The sequence below is a fragment of the Piliocolobus tephrosceles genome, chromosome 17 (genome assembly GCF_002776525.5).
Source record: "Piliocolobus tephrosceles isolate RC106 chromosome 17, ASM277652v3, whole genome shotgun sequence".
Lineage (NCBI taxonomy): Eukaryota > Metazoa > Chordata > Mammalia > Primates > Cercopithecidae > Piliocolobus > Piliocolobus tephrosceles.
In genome coordinates this window covers 56,189,626-56,204,636 of record NC_045450.1, presented here as the reverse complement: position 1 = coordinate 56,204,636, position 15,011 = coordinate 56,189,626, and the positions used below count along the sequence as shown (strand labels likewise).

The window sequence follows — 15,011 nt, the reverse complement described above, 5'->3', positions numbered from 1 at the left end:
CTTTTAATGGTGGCACAAAACTAAGCCAGTCCAGCAAGGTTCTTGCTCATTTGAGATAAGGGGATTGGCTGCCTGGTGTCCAGACCTTCCTCACTGCACCATAGCTGAGTCCACAGTCAATTCCAGAACATTCTATCACCTCTACCTCATTCCTGCTTTCTCCTCCTTTCCCTAAAGTGCTTTCTTAAGCACTGCGTTACGCAGGCCTCCCCAAACCCTGAGAAGGAGCAACTGTCAATGAAGTACAATTATCAATCCCAGCAGAGGCTGACATGGGGAAAAGACTAGAAGCCTTCCTTACGTGGAATCTCCATTTAAAATCATGCTGAGTAGAGCAGGGACTCAACTAGCTCAGAGACAGCAGAAACCAAACACTCATGAGCCCAAAGACTTGAGAAACGGTGTGAAAGGTACGAGAAGCTGATCGTGGGAGTAAGCAAAATGAAAAGAGAGAGTGAGGGAGTGGAAGGTGTGTGGGATGAGGCCGGGGAGATTTATGGCGATTTGTACCTGATTGTTCATACTAAAGCCATTATGGGATGATTAGAGAAAAAGGTGAGGCTTTAAGTCCAGTGAAAATCAATAGAGACGTCTGGAGCAATTCTGCCGTGCAAGTGAAAGGACTATTTACAGTATCCGGAGCACCTCCTCCTCGGTTACCATCTATGGAGTAGAGGGAAGGGCTGGGGGGAAAGAGTGGGGTGGGGGGACAGAAAGAATAAATGGACAGGAAAGAGGGAAGAGGAGAAGAGACAAAGGGAAAGGGGGAGGATAGGGGGAGGATGGGAGAAGCCCAGGAAGAGGAAGAAAAAGTATAACGAAGAGAAAGAGGACACAGAACCCAGGAAGCACAAAAGTGGGGGGAGGGACAAAAAAGGCCCCTTATGGACCCCATTTTCCCCACAGCATTCACCACCTTCTAGCTTGCTACCTAATTTATTCATCATTTCTCAGCCATCTCCTGCTAAAAGAATGGAAGCTCTATGAGGGCAGGGCTTTTTTTTTTTTTTGGTCAGTTTCATGCACTGACGTGGACACATGCCCAGAACAGTACCTGGCATTGAGAAGGTACCCAGTGTATATTTGTTGGTGGATGATGGATGGATGGAAGAAGGAAGGGAGGAACAAAACACCTCAGGAGCATCCAGGAAAGGAGAAATAGGAAAAAAAAAAAAAAAAAAAAAAAAAGGAATAAAGAGATGGAAAAGGAGAACAGGGAGCCTAAAGGAGAGAGGGAAACCACAGGAGCAGAGGATGCAAAAGAGCCCATGTAAGAAAGAAAAGAACCAACCCTAGAGGCGCTGTCAACAAAACCTGCCCCCAAATTGGGCATCCAAAAAGAGAACCTTCAGCTACTCAAGCTACTCACTGAACCTGTCACGTTTCCATCTGGTGACAAAGTGGACACTGCCGACTCTCCTCTCCACTCCAGGTTCCCAACCAACAGCCACCCAGGCCATGCCAGAGATGGTCCGACTCCTCCCCAGTGCTCCCTAACTCCCCAGTGCGCAACCCTCTCCTTTCAGAAAGGGCGTCTGAGCCATAAGGAGCTGGGCCTTACCTTGTACAACTTCAGGCTGGCCTCGTGCCTGGAGTTGACCGTGTGCAGCCGCAGCTTCTCCAGGCTGTTGGTGTAGTAGTCACAGGCATTGCACTTGAGGTGCACAGGGTTGCCGATGGCCACACACTTGAGCCTCCACTCGTTGGCCTTGCCACCCTCCTTGATGTGGGCCACCAGCTGGTACTTCTGCACGTGCTTGTCTGTCTTGCAGTGCAGCTGGAAGTTGGCCTTGAGCTGGGTGTTGTAGCGGCAGAGCTTGCACTGGTACGAGTCCCCCATCACCGCCTTCCACTCGTCCTCCGACAGGCTGCGCTCCACGTTCATGTGCAGGCCCAGCATGTCCAGGTTGTCCGTCGTGAACTTGTTGCAGACGGCACACTGGAAGAGCTTCAGCGACGGGTCGTTGGTCTGGATGAAGCTCTCCCCCAGGTTCATCAGCTCCTCTGACACCAGCTGCCCGCCCCCGAGCCGCATGTCTAGGGGGATCTCACCGCCCACTGCGGGGAAGGAGAGAAGGAGAGAGTCAGAGACCAGGCTCGTGGTCACGGCCACAGCTGAGGCACCCCCTAGCCCTCCGCCACCCTCAACTGGGGTCCAAAAGGAAAAGATCACATTTCAAGGATTGCAAAGGGTTACTGGCTGGAAAACAAGCAAACAAATGTCAACCGGATGTGTTTCGATCTTTCCTGTGGACGTTCTGAGAATTCTGGCAGGTTTCGTATTTTCTTTCTTTAGGAAAAGAACACCTAGAAAAGCTAGGAGCCATTGCCTCTTTAATATTTCCTTTTCTTTTTTTTCCTCCAAGATGGAGTCTTGCTCTGTGTTGCCCAGGCTGGAGTGCAGTGGCACGATCTCGGCTCACAGCAACCTCCGCCTCCCGGGTTCAAGCGATTCTCCTGCCTCAGCCTCCTGAGTAGCTGGGATTACAGGCATCCACCACCAAGACCAGCTAATTTTTGTCTTTTTTAGTAGAGACGGGGTTTCACCATGTTGACCAGGCTGGTCTTGAACTCTGATCTCAGTTGATCCACCTGCCTCGGCCTCCCAAAGTACTGGAATGACAGGCGTGAGCTACAGTGCTCAGTCACCTCTTTAATATTTCAATTCATCCCCTCTCTAAGATCCAAGAAAAGACAGAAATATGTATCATTCACTGGATATAAAAGAATCTCACACCACAGACCTTCCAAAATCGGAAATGCGTTACAGCTGCAATCTTAATATACCAAGCCTTCATGGGGAACCAGAATTGGGCCCAGAATGTATCTGACGTGGCAGTGACCAACATGACTTTCCGCTACCTTGAGAACAATCTATGGCTGCGTCGTCTGGTGCAACAGTCACTGGCTACATGTGACTAACAAATACCTGAAATATGGGTAGTGCAACTAAGGAACTGAATTTTTAATGTTATTTAAATTTAGGAAGCTATGTGGCGGTGAGTGACACCTGCGTTGGAGAGTGCCTCTCCAAAGCAAAGATCTGGGGAGTGGGGCTGGACGCAGCGTCTCACGCACCTAATCCAAGCACTTCAGGAGGCCAAGGCAGGCAGATCACTTGATCCTAGGAGTTCGAGACCAGTCTGGGCAACATGGTGTACAAAATATACAACAGAAACTAGCCAGGCATGGTAGTGCATGCCTGTAGTTCCAGCTACTCAGGGACTGAGAAGGGAGAATCGCTTGAGCCCTGGAGGTAGAGGCTGCAGTGAGCTGAGATCGTGCCACTCAGCTCCAGCCCTGGTGACAGAGCAGGACCCTGTCTCAAAAACAAAACAAAACGAAACATAAAAAGACTTGGGGAGTAATCGCTCTACTCCTCGTCACTCCCCTCTGGTCAATATCCCTCCCGTCAGTCAATGCTGCCAACCCTCCCATGTCTTCCCAGTAGGGCCACTTATTCTCTTTCCTGAGCCTCCGCCCTGTGTGACATGCGGAGCTATCCTAGGACCTATCACCTTCCCTTTGCCACTCAGTCACCTACATACAGAAATGCACCATAGCTGGGATCCCCATCAAGGTGGCACCTCCCCAGGACAGGGGTTCAGTCTTATCCTCGCTGGACCTCTACAGAGGGCACAGACACCTAAATGTTTGCTGTGCTAGACAAGAGTGAAAAAAGAATGGGACTGTCGCATGTTCAGGAAGTGGACCGAGACAGGCAGTGAGACGGGGTCAGCTCCACATCTCCACAAAAGGGCCGGGAGAAGATCTCTTCCTCCTTCTCCCACCCTGGTCTTTTTCAGTCCATCACTGCCCTGCATAAACTGGGGACAAGCTCACATTTGCTACGGTAAATGAATACTGCAAGGGCTTATTTCTACCAGGAGAAAGGCTTGAAGAGAGCAGCCTTCCCTCCAGTTCCCAGAAGTATACGGTCAAGCAGAAAGCTGGGCACTGGTGTCTAGTTTCTCTTTCCTAAACACATACGCACTTGAGCTATTGGGTCTGCCCCACCTCCCCAACTGATATTTAAATTTGACCTTTTATGTGTGGTTGGGCCAAGGTTATTTTATTTTTTATAACTGATTAGAATTCAAGTCAGTGGCTCATCAGAGAAAAGATTTTTTCTTTTTTTATGATTTTCTTATTGACGCTACACAAGTCACCTCGAGTGACAAGATCAGTACAGGTTCTGCTAAGCAGACCAGCAGCTGCGTTTGAAGCTCACGGACAGTCTAGTGAGCCACAGAAATCTTTTGCACATGCATTCCAGAAGGCTTAGGAAGCTTTCAGCGTGTTGTCTGTCTTCCCATCTCCCCTGGTGAGAGGAACCATAACTATGACATTCTTTTTAGGACAAGAAAGAAAAACAGAAAGAAAAAAAAGAAAAAAAGCCTAAAAGCTCCATCCCTTAACGGGGACGAAGGCCAGGCAACATCCACGAAACATATTCGGTGTTCAGTCAAAGCAGAAACTGCCCGGAGGGTAAGACAAGGAGCAAACATATATTTGTTTCTGATGCCAACCACCTGAAGTATCAAATTGTCTCCACTTTTTAGATTTAACCTCGGCACATCAATATTGCTCTAAAGAGAAATTCAGCTGTCACTTGCTGATGCCTGAGTGAAAATGAGAAGTCCTTGGAATAAGCAGAGGAACTAAGTCCCAGTTTCCACTTTAAGCTCTTTTTTTTTTTTTTTTTTTAAGAGACAAGATCTCTCACTCTGTTGCCCAGGCTGGAGTGGTTCACTGCCAGGCAACATCCACAATCAACTGATCCACCCACCTCAGCCTCCCAGGTCACTGGGACTACAGGTGTATCCCACCACACCTGGCTGATCTTAAAAATAATTTTTTTTGTTGTTGAGATGTTGCCCAGACTGGTCTCAAATTCCCAGGTTCAAGTGATCCTTGGACTCCCACAGTGCTGGATTATAGGCATAAGCCACCATGCCTAGCCAGCATTCTAGGCTCTTAAAATGAAATGCAAAGGATAGAAGCAGCAGAGTGCTGAAACGAGTGAGGATGACGGGCAAGTGAAAACTCCCTTCGAGAACTATGCCTCAGAGAAACAAGCCCAGGGCTTAGAATCCTGCAAATCTGCTAATTCAGCTGCCACAAAGTGGAGTAATCTCACCCAATTCACAAACAATTAGGAGCAGGGCCCCTATAAATAAGAAGCTGGAGCTGGGCGTAGTGGCTCACACCTGTAATCCCAGCACTTTGGGAGGCCAAGCTGGGCAGATCACCTGAAGTCAGGAGTTCAAGACCAGCCTAGCCAATGTGGTGAAACCCCGTCTCTACTGAAAATACAAAAATCAGCTGGGCGTGGTGGCGCATGCCTATAATCCCAGCTACTCAGAAGCCTGAGGCATTAGAATTGCTTGAACCTGGGAGGCAGGGGCTACAGTGAGCCAAAATCATGCTATTGCACTCCAGCTGGGGCGACAAGAGTGAAATTCTCTCTCAAAAAAAGAAATGAAAAAAAGAATTTGGCAGGTCTTTAGTCTTGAGCTACACTGGATACTTGGTGTTGGAGCGGGTCCCCATCTCCGGGTATACACCTAACTCTAACACTGGAACTGACACCTTGACACGTGAGCCCGCCCATCAGCACATCATCACGAAGGCACATGGATTAAAAGGCACACTCTGGAATCAAAGGAAGATGAAGGGAGCTGTTAAACCTTGTGCAGGTGTCCAGGGGCTGGCTGGCTACTTGGGAAACACACAGCCACCCTCACAAGCAACCCCTTTCTTGGTGCTATGCTAAATTTCAGAGTTGAAAGGAAGGTTTGGGAGGATGTTCACAAGGCCTCAAATCTAATGTGCTGTCTACAAAGAGCAGCAGATCCAACTGTACTAGGCAAAGGAGCCCCAACCCTTTCCTCAAAGGCCTCTGAAAAGAAGCATCCCCAGAATCAGTGTCTGTTTGATGATACTAAAGAGGGCTCTGCCAAGGGAAGTATGAGAACAATCACCTTGTAAGGAGGAGTGCATTTCACAAAAACTTTTTTCCCCCTTCAGAACTCAGTCACGTCTAATAACACCTACAGCCATCTTATAAATGGACTATGGGGAAAAAAAAAAAAGACAAAAATCAGTAGAGCCACAGCTAGAACTGAAAGTTATGGCTGTTTTTATTTGCATAAGTTGGTTTCTCCTACTGAGGTCATACAACTCAAATTCCAAGGCCTTTGGACACTTCTATGGCACCCACACCCACTTGAGCTTCCGGCATAAAGGATTTGTGGCTCTCACACCTTCTTAGCAGTTCTCGTGGCCCAAGGAAGGCACAGGTTTCCAGGGACTCCCCTTGGCCAACAAGTAGTGACACTGGAAATTCAAGGGCCCTTTGTGACTGAGTTGGATAAATCCCTTGGGAGGAAGAGTCCTAGTCTCTCCAAGAAATATGGTGTGGCCCTTCCATGTGTGTCTAGAACACAGGGCTTCATTCTTCTGCTCCTTCTGAATCTGCCACAATGCCTAGGACAGTGCATGATGCCCCAAAGACTCACAGACACTTGGTGTGAAAGTGAAATATTTCTCTACTTCTCAATGCAAGCCTTAGTTACCTGTTCTCAAGATAATTAAAAAGTCTCACTTTAGGCCGGGCACAGTGACTCACGCCTGTAATCCCAGCACTTTGGGAGGCCAAGGCGGGCGGATCACCTGAGGTCAAGAGTTCGAGACCAGCCTGGCCAACATGGTGAAGCCCCATCTCTACTAAAAATACAAAATTAGCCAGGCATGGTGGTGGGGGCCTGTAATCCCAGCTACTTGGGAGGCTATAGCAGGAGAATCGCTTGAACCCAGGAGGTGGAGGTTGCAGTGAGCCGAGATGACGCCACTGCACTCCAGCCTGGGTGACAGACAGAAACTCTGTCTCAAAAAAAAAAAACCTCGCTTTGACCCAACATGAACCTACCCATGTTCTGTCTTCATTTCACTTCCATTATGTTTGATTCGCTCCAAGATCTGCCTCCCAAGATTCTATGACTCCTTCCAATTTCTACTGGCTTAAAAAAAAACCATAGACTACTCACGCCCATCCCCTGGCGTGCACGGTTCACCCTGGAGACAAATAAGGCGACCGGTGCTTGTGCATCCACGATTAGCCAGTTGGTCAAATACTTTCAAATCATTTGGTAATAAAGGATCAATGGGCAAATATTTCAAAATGGAAAAGATTAAAGTACTAAGGATTAAAAGTTGAATACATAGCAAGAAAAACCAATGGAACGCTTTGAAATATAACTCATCGGCAACAATTAGCACTAAAACACTACACAAATAAACACCTGCCAACTGGTGAGGCTTGGCTCTGCAGTCATCTAAGCCATCCTGGAAAAAAGTCCTCACTGACACTCTGTTGCCAAGAACAACCTATTCCCATGTTAATAATGGCATATTGCTTAATTCAGGCCGTTGTCACTGGTCCCACGAAGTCCATTAGCAGGGTCACGGGATGTGGCGCAGGCAGGATTCTGTTTGAGGCATACAGGGTGGAGGCATGAGTGGCCCAGCTATCAAAGGGTTCTCATGAAACCCATCTGTAGATTGTTTTGGCGGCAACAGCTATCCTCAAAGTGGCTGTGGTTCGTTCTATGTAAAAACCCAAAGTTTTCAGCACCCACATCCGTCCTATTCTAGATATGGTAAGCTCATTGGTAAGACTGGGAGCATGGACAGAGCCAAATCAGTTTCTCTACAGCAGAGGTCATTCTTTCCGGCAACAAAGGCTCTGCTAACCAGGATCTAACTGCTATTAAAAGTTAACTTTCCTTGATGGACAATGTTTACGACTTACTTCTTATTCATCTCTCACACCAGTGCCACTGGGGCCATTCAATTCCCAATTAATTCCCAACTATTCTAATCACCAAGCACTCACCGAAAATAAGAAAAAAAAAAAATCACATCTCTTTCATCGAGGTCCTCATAAATACACAGAGAACTTTGTGAAGTCTATCTGGGTGGCTCCCAGCTCCGCACAGAATCAGCCTTTGGCTATCTGAATAACATACACTATGGTTCCAAATTCCTATTATTGAGATGATTGTCTCTATTTAAATCATAGAGATAACTGTCCCTAGTCCTCTTATTGAGATGATTGCCTCAGCTATAGTTTCCTGTAAGTTTCAGTAAATATCCGATGAAACCCCAAAGTTTTGGGTGATTATAGTGATTTTTCAAATTGAAAAAAGAGAGAAAGACAGAATGGGAACAGAAAACTAGAGGAAACACTCACGTTTTAATCCCAGCCCCATGTAGCCAGAGTACAATCATATCTCTCTTGAATGTATAAACTTTTCCATATGCACACAGAGTTCAAGGGATTCTTGAGAATACTTGATTGTAAGACACTCCAGTTTACACAAAAACCACTCAAGAAGACCAGAGTCAACTGAATCCACAGCACTATCTCACCCTACTCACCATTCTCCCTGGTTAAATTCCTATCATGAAAACAGACAAACAGGTAGTCATCCTCACCTAGAGCAGGCGTCATGGCAGCCACGGGCCCCGCGGGATCCAGCTGGAATCCGCTCATCATGAACTGGGCGTCTGAGGCAGCACTGTCCATCTTTAGGTTGGGCAGGTTCATGTTCTGGGCCAGGTAGTATTGGTAGAGCTCGGCCTCGGCGGGCGAGGGCAAGCTGCCAAGGCCCAGGTGGCGGTTGTGTTGGATCTGGGTCATGTTCTGCTGCAGTAACATCATGTTATGCATGTGCTTCTCACTGGTCATGTGAATGCGGAGGTTCCTGGCCACGTTGGTTTCATAATCACACACCTCACACCGCCAGGTGGGTTTGGTTTTTGGTTTGGTGGGCGAGGGGGCCCCGCAGGAGCTACTGATATTGGCTGCCGCCGCGGCCGCAGCCGCCGCGGCCGCTGCCGCCCCGGCAGTGTGGCTGAAGACCTGCTCCCCGCCTCCGTTCTGCAGGTTCTGCATGTTGTTGAGATGCTTGTCGGACTGCATATGAATACTGAGGTTGCCTTTGGTAGTTGTGGAGTAGTTACACACCTCGCAGCGGAAAGGCTTGTAACCACACGTGTAGCTCTCGCCTCGTGCCAGCCGGGGGTGGGGCTGCCCGCTTTTGCAGTAGACACAGGAGCCCCCCGGCTCCGGGTGCTTCTCCTTCATGTGTGCCTCCAGGGTCTGCTGGTACTTATAGTGCCAGTTGCACTTGGGGCACTTGAGTGTCTTACACGAGTTACGAGAATGCATCATGGTCATGTGACCGCCCAGCGAGCGGGAGGAGCCCAGGACCGTGTCGCATTTGGGGCACTCCACGCCACTCCCCGAGGGGCACTCCCCAACCCCAAGCTCGCAGAGGGAGCCAGCGTGCTGGTGATGGGGAACGAAGCCCCCATCGTCGCCCTCTGTGCTTTCATTTGGTTCTGGTGCTGTGGCATTGTCTTTATTGGCACTTTCGTCAGCGAAGTCCAGCCTCCTGCCGCCCTCTGCCACATTGGCCCTGACGCCCTCACTGTTAAAGCTTAAACGATTCCTCCTGTTCGCACCATCAAAGACAACAAAGGAAGAAGCAGAATTAGAACTAGTAGAAGCTGTGCCCCTCGACAGCGTCTGGAGCACGTTAGGCATTAAGGGGGAGTTAGAAATGCTTTGGTTTGAGAGAGCAAGGTCCTTTTTGCTGCTACTACCTGCTGCGGCCCCAGGCTCCTCGTGAGGCCTGTCCTCCAGTTCCTCATCCAACTCGCTTGGAAAGAGTCCTTTGCAACCCTCGTCTTCCTCTTCCTCTTCTTCCTCCTCCTCTTCTTCCTCCTCCTCCTCCGCCTCCTCCTCCTCCTCGTCCTCCTCCGCCTCCTCTTCGGCTGGCTCTACTTTCTCCGAGAAGCAGTCCCCGTCGCCCACTTCCTGCTTCTCTCCTTCCGCCGCCCCGGAGTCCTTGCCCTCTGAGGATTTGGTAGGACTGGAAGCCAGAGGCCCCAGGGGGACTGAGGTAATGGGGGTCTTCAGGACCGAGCTGGTGAGCCCGCCAAGGTTCAACAGGGTGCTGGGGGTCAAGAGCCCAGCCTGGGGCTGCTCGGGGCCAGCGGCGGAGCCGGCTGGGAGAGCTTCCTCCCCTTCCATTCGAATGCCACTAAATTTACCATAAAAACTGTGTCCGGGGCCTATGAGGTTAGCTGTGGAAACTAAAGGGTGTTGAAAGTTCTTGTTTTTTGGTTCCAGAAAACTTACAAGGGGTTCCTTGTCTTTGCCGATCCCTTGGATGATAGCGGAGATGTTCTTATTGCTAAGAATTTTCCGCTCGTCTTCGCTCAGGGTCATTCGATGGTCATGCACCGCGTGGGTCACAAACGAACGGACGTACCCGAAGGAGAGTTTGCACAAGAAACACATCAGGATGGGCTTCCTCTTGCCGTAGAGCACAAAGCCATCGAATTTGGACAGGTCCACATTGTTAGGAACATCTTTGGATACGCAGGAGCTTTTGGCAGAGCCGTCGCTGTTCAGGTAATCCTTGTTGCTTTTGTGTCGCACGTCGAACACGCGGAAGCTGTGCAGGACGGGGCTGAGCCCCGCCAGGGCTGAGGTATTCGGGAAAGCCTGGTCTGGGCCCTCAAACCATTTCCCGAAGGATGAGGCTATGTGGAAAGTGTTGATGATCTGCGGGTACACGGGTGCAGCACACGAGGGGTCCCCTTGCTTGCCCCCCGCGCCAGGGAGAGAGTTCAGGAAAAGCGAGGGGAGAGGCCCACTGCCGCTGCCACTCCCACAGGCGCCCCCGCCCTGGGTCAGCTGGCTCAGGCTCTCCACAATGTACGCGGAGCCGTCCGGCTGGTAGACGATCTCCCCGGCCAGGTTCTCCACGTCACTCTCCTCGTCCCCCTCCTCACCGGTGTCGCTGGCGCTCTCCTCTCTCAGGGGCGGCGGGGGGCGCGTGCTGGGGCAGTGGTGCTCCATGTAGGTCTGGAGGCTGCCAAAGGAAGCCGAACATTCGTTGCAGGTGACCTCCTTGCTGGCGGGCTCGGCGGGGGGCCCGGCCGACGCGGTGCTCTCCGCAAGGCGCTCATTGAAGGGGGCCCTCAGGCTGTCCAAGGGCCCGTGGCTCTCGCCTGTGGACTGCTCCATGCTACTGGGTTTGTCAGGGAGGTGGGTGCTGTTGAGTTCAGTCCATTGCTGGTGCTGAGGGATACCGCACCCATTGTCCTTCCCCGAGACGACGGGCGAGTCACAGCCTTCCATGGTAAGGCCTGCGTGGAGCTTTCATTGCACCCAGTACGGAGGATCGGACCTGAAGGGCGGAGGCAAGGGGGGAGGAGGGAGAGAGGGGAAAGAGAGAGAGAAAGGAAAGAGGTTAGGAGGGCCGAGGCTGAGGTCCCACCGCACGGAGCGCTCTAAGAGGCTTCTGTCCACAACACCCACAACACAGAGACACGGGACAGAGGGCGGGCCTGGGGACACTGCCCCGCACAGTCCAGCACACAGGGGTGGCGCGGCCGGGTCAACAGCCTGAGCAAGGGACATGGGGAAAGAAGGCCGGGAGCAGGCCTCTTCGACTTCGAATTGTCACTGCTCTGCTCCTGAAGACTAGCAGGAATATCCATTCTTTGCCAGCACAGCTTCGACAGGCCACAGTGGAGAACAGACCCGTCATCTCTCCAGCTCCTCCTCACGAGGTCACAGCCACAGCCCTACCACTTCTGGACAGCTCACACGAAGTCAGCACCGACTCCCCGCACTGTCTGTGCCTCAGGGGAATACAGGGGAGGGCTGAGAAGAGGGAGGTTCAATGTCCCCGGAAAAAGGATGGTAGCGTGGGATACGCTCATGGATTTAGAAAAGTTGCCGTGGCTTTTACTGACCATGGTTCTAGTTTCAGAAGTTCAAAGAAGGTGAGTAAGGAAACTGAGGTTCACAGGGCAGGGTGTGCAGGACTAGACGCATTCCACAAAGTCCTCTCCAGGTCTGGGAGGCATCAGTCCCATTTTATAAGCAGTAAAACTGAGGGGCTTGAATCTAAAAACTGGCTCAGTGCTAATCTGACCACCGTGAAACAGAAAAGATGGGTCCCCAGATTCCTGTCTCCTCCACCCATACCAGTCAAGCTCCCTGGCCTGTGACTCAGCTGACTTCAGACTAAAACTACATAGGTGCAAAACGTGAGCTTGGTATTTCCAGCAGGAATGGACCAGACTCTGGATCTGCCAACACCCCCTCCAGCAGCTTCTATCTGGCCCTGGCTGGAGGGAGTGCGTTCCCCACGTGCTTGGTGGTTTTTGCTATCAAGGATCTGAGCGGCAAGCCGAGACGGCAGCTGGGCTCGGCAAGCCCCAGCTCCACACCTGCCTCTTAGTTATTAGTCGCTACCCAACCAGCTGTCATTCAGCCCTGGGGCTTTTCCATTTCCGACTCCAAAGTGCCACTGAGCTGAATGTGCCCTCTGAGACCTCACGTCCCTGGGGAGGGAGGCATCAGATCGCCGCCACTCTGCTCCTGCGGTAATATCATCGCAGGGGTGATTATTCCGTCTGGCCCTGCTCCTACAGGCAGCTCAGCACCTCGCAGAGCCTTGATCCTTCGCCCGTAGGTCCCCAGCCACCATTCCCCTGCAGCTCCTCCTGGAGAACATGTGGCCACTTCTCCACCCACCATCTCATTCATAGCCGGCTGGTGAAGGTTTTGGCCAGGTTTGATCTTACTTCCCTCCCCGACAGCCCCTATCTTCTCAATCTTTTTTTCATTTCTTGATTATTGACTGCACAATGAGTCAACAGCTCCCCCTCGGGAAAAGATGGGGACGGCAGGTTTACCACAAGTCTCAGGGAGAAATAACTTTTTGGAAGACTAAAGCTATGATGTGTCTAATACACACATGCAAACACATACCCCATCTCTCCGTTTATAACCTCAGATTTTGCAACCACAAAGTTCCACGCGCCTTAGAAAGGACATACTCATTTAAAACAGAGACTACTCCACTAAACCAAACCAAACAGCAAACGCAATGGGACTTCCTCACAAGGTTGAGCTGGGATACAGGTGAGACTACAGGGTCGCTCTTCTTAGGGATGCTTCTGATTGGCTGGATGACATCTGATTGACAGCTTGGGCCAAAAAGGTTGGCAGGCCTGAAGGGGCGGGAGGGTTAACAGCCCGATTGTAAAATCAATGTCATAAATGCTTGGTAAGTTACAGGAACATGCGGGAAGGGGGCGGGGGGGCACGATTGATAAAGGAGAACAGCTTTGATGCTGCACCAGGGACTTGTTTATCGACAGCAAAGCCAATCTCCTCTCCAGCCTGGGTTGGGCCAGAGAAACCTGCAAGCGTTTACCAATTAATTGGTGGGCTTCTCTTGCTCTGTTCTCTTATTCCTCCTCCTCTTCCACAAACTATCCAGCCAAGGAGCTGGGACTTTTAAAACCTCCCTTACTTTGTTTTCTACTGCAAAGCAGAAGATGTCAGGAAAGAATGACACCGTACCCACCTATGATGGTGGTTGGTGACCCTGTGGTGGTGACACTAGAGCCCACCCATTCATGGGGAGCAGCAGCCATGAGGACACGGGTGGGAGAGGAGGAACCCACTGCAGGACCCAAGCTACCTCCTCTGGGCCTCCTTCCCATATGCACTGGCTGCGACAAGCAGGCCCATTTGCAGCCTTGCCAAACAAAGCGTGGTTCATGGACTTGAAGCACTATCCTCTCCGGGTAGCTTAAGACACATGCACCCTCTCCTCCTACCCCATCAGAATCTGCATTTTCACACCATCCTCAGGGACCTTGCATTAAACTTAAGACACTCTCTGCTTCACTCCATCTTCACCAATACAGATACCAAGCACAGCTCTTCTGTCCTTGGTACCTGTATTACTAGGTAACCAGGGAAGGTCAGTCTTAGACTCCCTGTGGTCCCTGGGAGGTGCAGGGATGGAGATGGAGAAGAGGGGGACCTGCACACAGAGATGAAGAAGTCTCTCCAACCCGCCCCATCCTGCAGCTCAAGGGTCTTGGGGCATCTACCACTCCCCCCCACAGCCAGCTGTCTCTCTCTCGCTCTGTTTATCAGCCAGTCAATAAGAAAAAGGTAGTTCTTACTTAAGGAGGCAGAAGTCAACTCGGCAGGTCGATCAGCACTCTGTCTGTAAACACGGTTTCCCGTAAAATCAATGATCTTCAGTTACAGAGGGCAGCCTGGGAACCCAGTGGGTCCCCGCACTTTTCCAAGCAGCCCCACCAGTCCAACACGCATACCTCTCTTCAGGCTCCCCCCAGGTTCTGTGCCCCTTCCCAGTGCTTCCCTAGCGCCAGGGCCAGCTCGTACAGGTTCACACCCCTCCTCCCTTCCTGCAGCCCGCTTCTCTGCTGGCGGCACCCGGAACTCCCTCTAAAAAATGTCCAGGTACTCTACTCACAACCCCCGATGTTGCACTAAACATATGGGCTTTAAGAATTCAGTTAGATTTTAATAGAGCACATCTCTCCAATGAGAAAGTTAAAGGGAAGATATAGGAATGACCTAGCTTGCGCACTCTCTGCTTAGCACTTAAATCTGCCATTTGAAAGGTAATCTTGTACAGAAGAATTCCAGCACCTTCATCAAGCACCCCCCAACCCCTGCTCATCTTCCAAGCTCCCTTGGAACCACCTGTAAAGCCCACTGCATCTTTGCAAATGTCAATCTTTACTTTTCAAAGATTGTTTAAAAGGATAAAACTCTACCCTGTTACCCTGTAACTCCCTATTAATCAAAACGTTCATCTCCTTCTTTAAAAATGTGCTTATGACAGTTTTATCCTGTTCCCTTAAGGAGGTAGGACTGGGTAAAATGCACCAGTTTCAGGGAAGCTGGGGTGGCAGGGGTGCGGTTATGACGAAGGGGAGGGGCTCCTGCTGTTGCTCCAGCTCCCGGAGAATTAAACATGAACAGTCGCACCATGTAATTTTAAATTGTTAATTAGCACAGGGTTAATTAGGCAGTCCTTTCACAAGAGGCTGTCTGGTAGGAAACCAAGAAGGGAAACAAAGGGGAAGGG

At 50.7% G+C, this 15,011-nt stretch overlaps 1 protein-coding gene across 1 annotated transcript in view; it reads right to left on the bottom strand.

The window, feature by feature from the left end:
* Positions 1 to 11,218, bottom strand: part of ZFHX3 (zinc finger homeobox 3) — a 171,827-nt gene extending 160,609 nt beyond the window's left edge. The window contains exons 1-2 of the mRNA XM_023210312.2: positions 8,500 to 11,218; positions 1,562 to 2,058 (exon numbers count right to left, since the gene is read on the bottom strand). Coding sequence (XP_023066080.1) covers positions 1,562 to 2,058; positions 8,500 to 11,218 — 3,216 coding nt within the window. The remainder of the gene's footprint in view (positions 1 to 1,561; positions 2,059 to 8,499) is intronic.
* Positions 11,219 to 15,011: the final 3,793 nt, after the last annotated feature.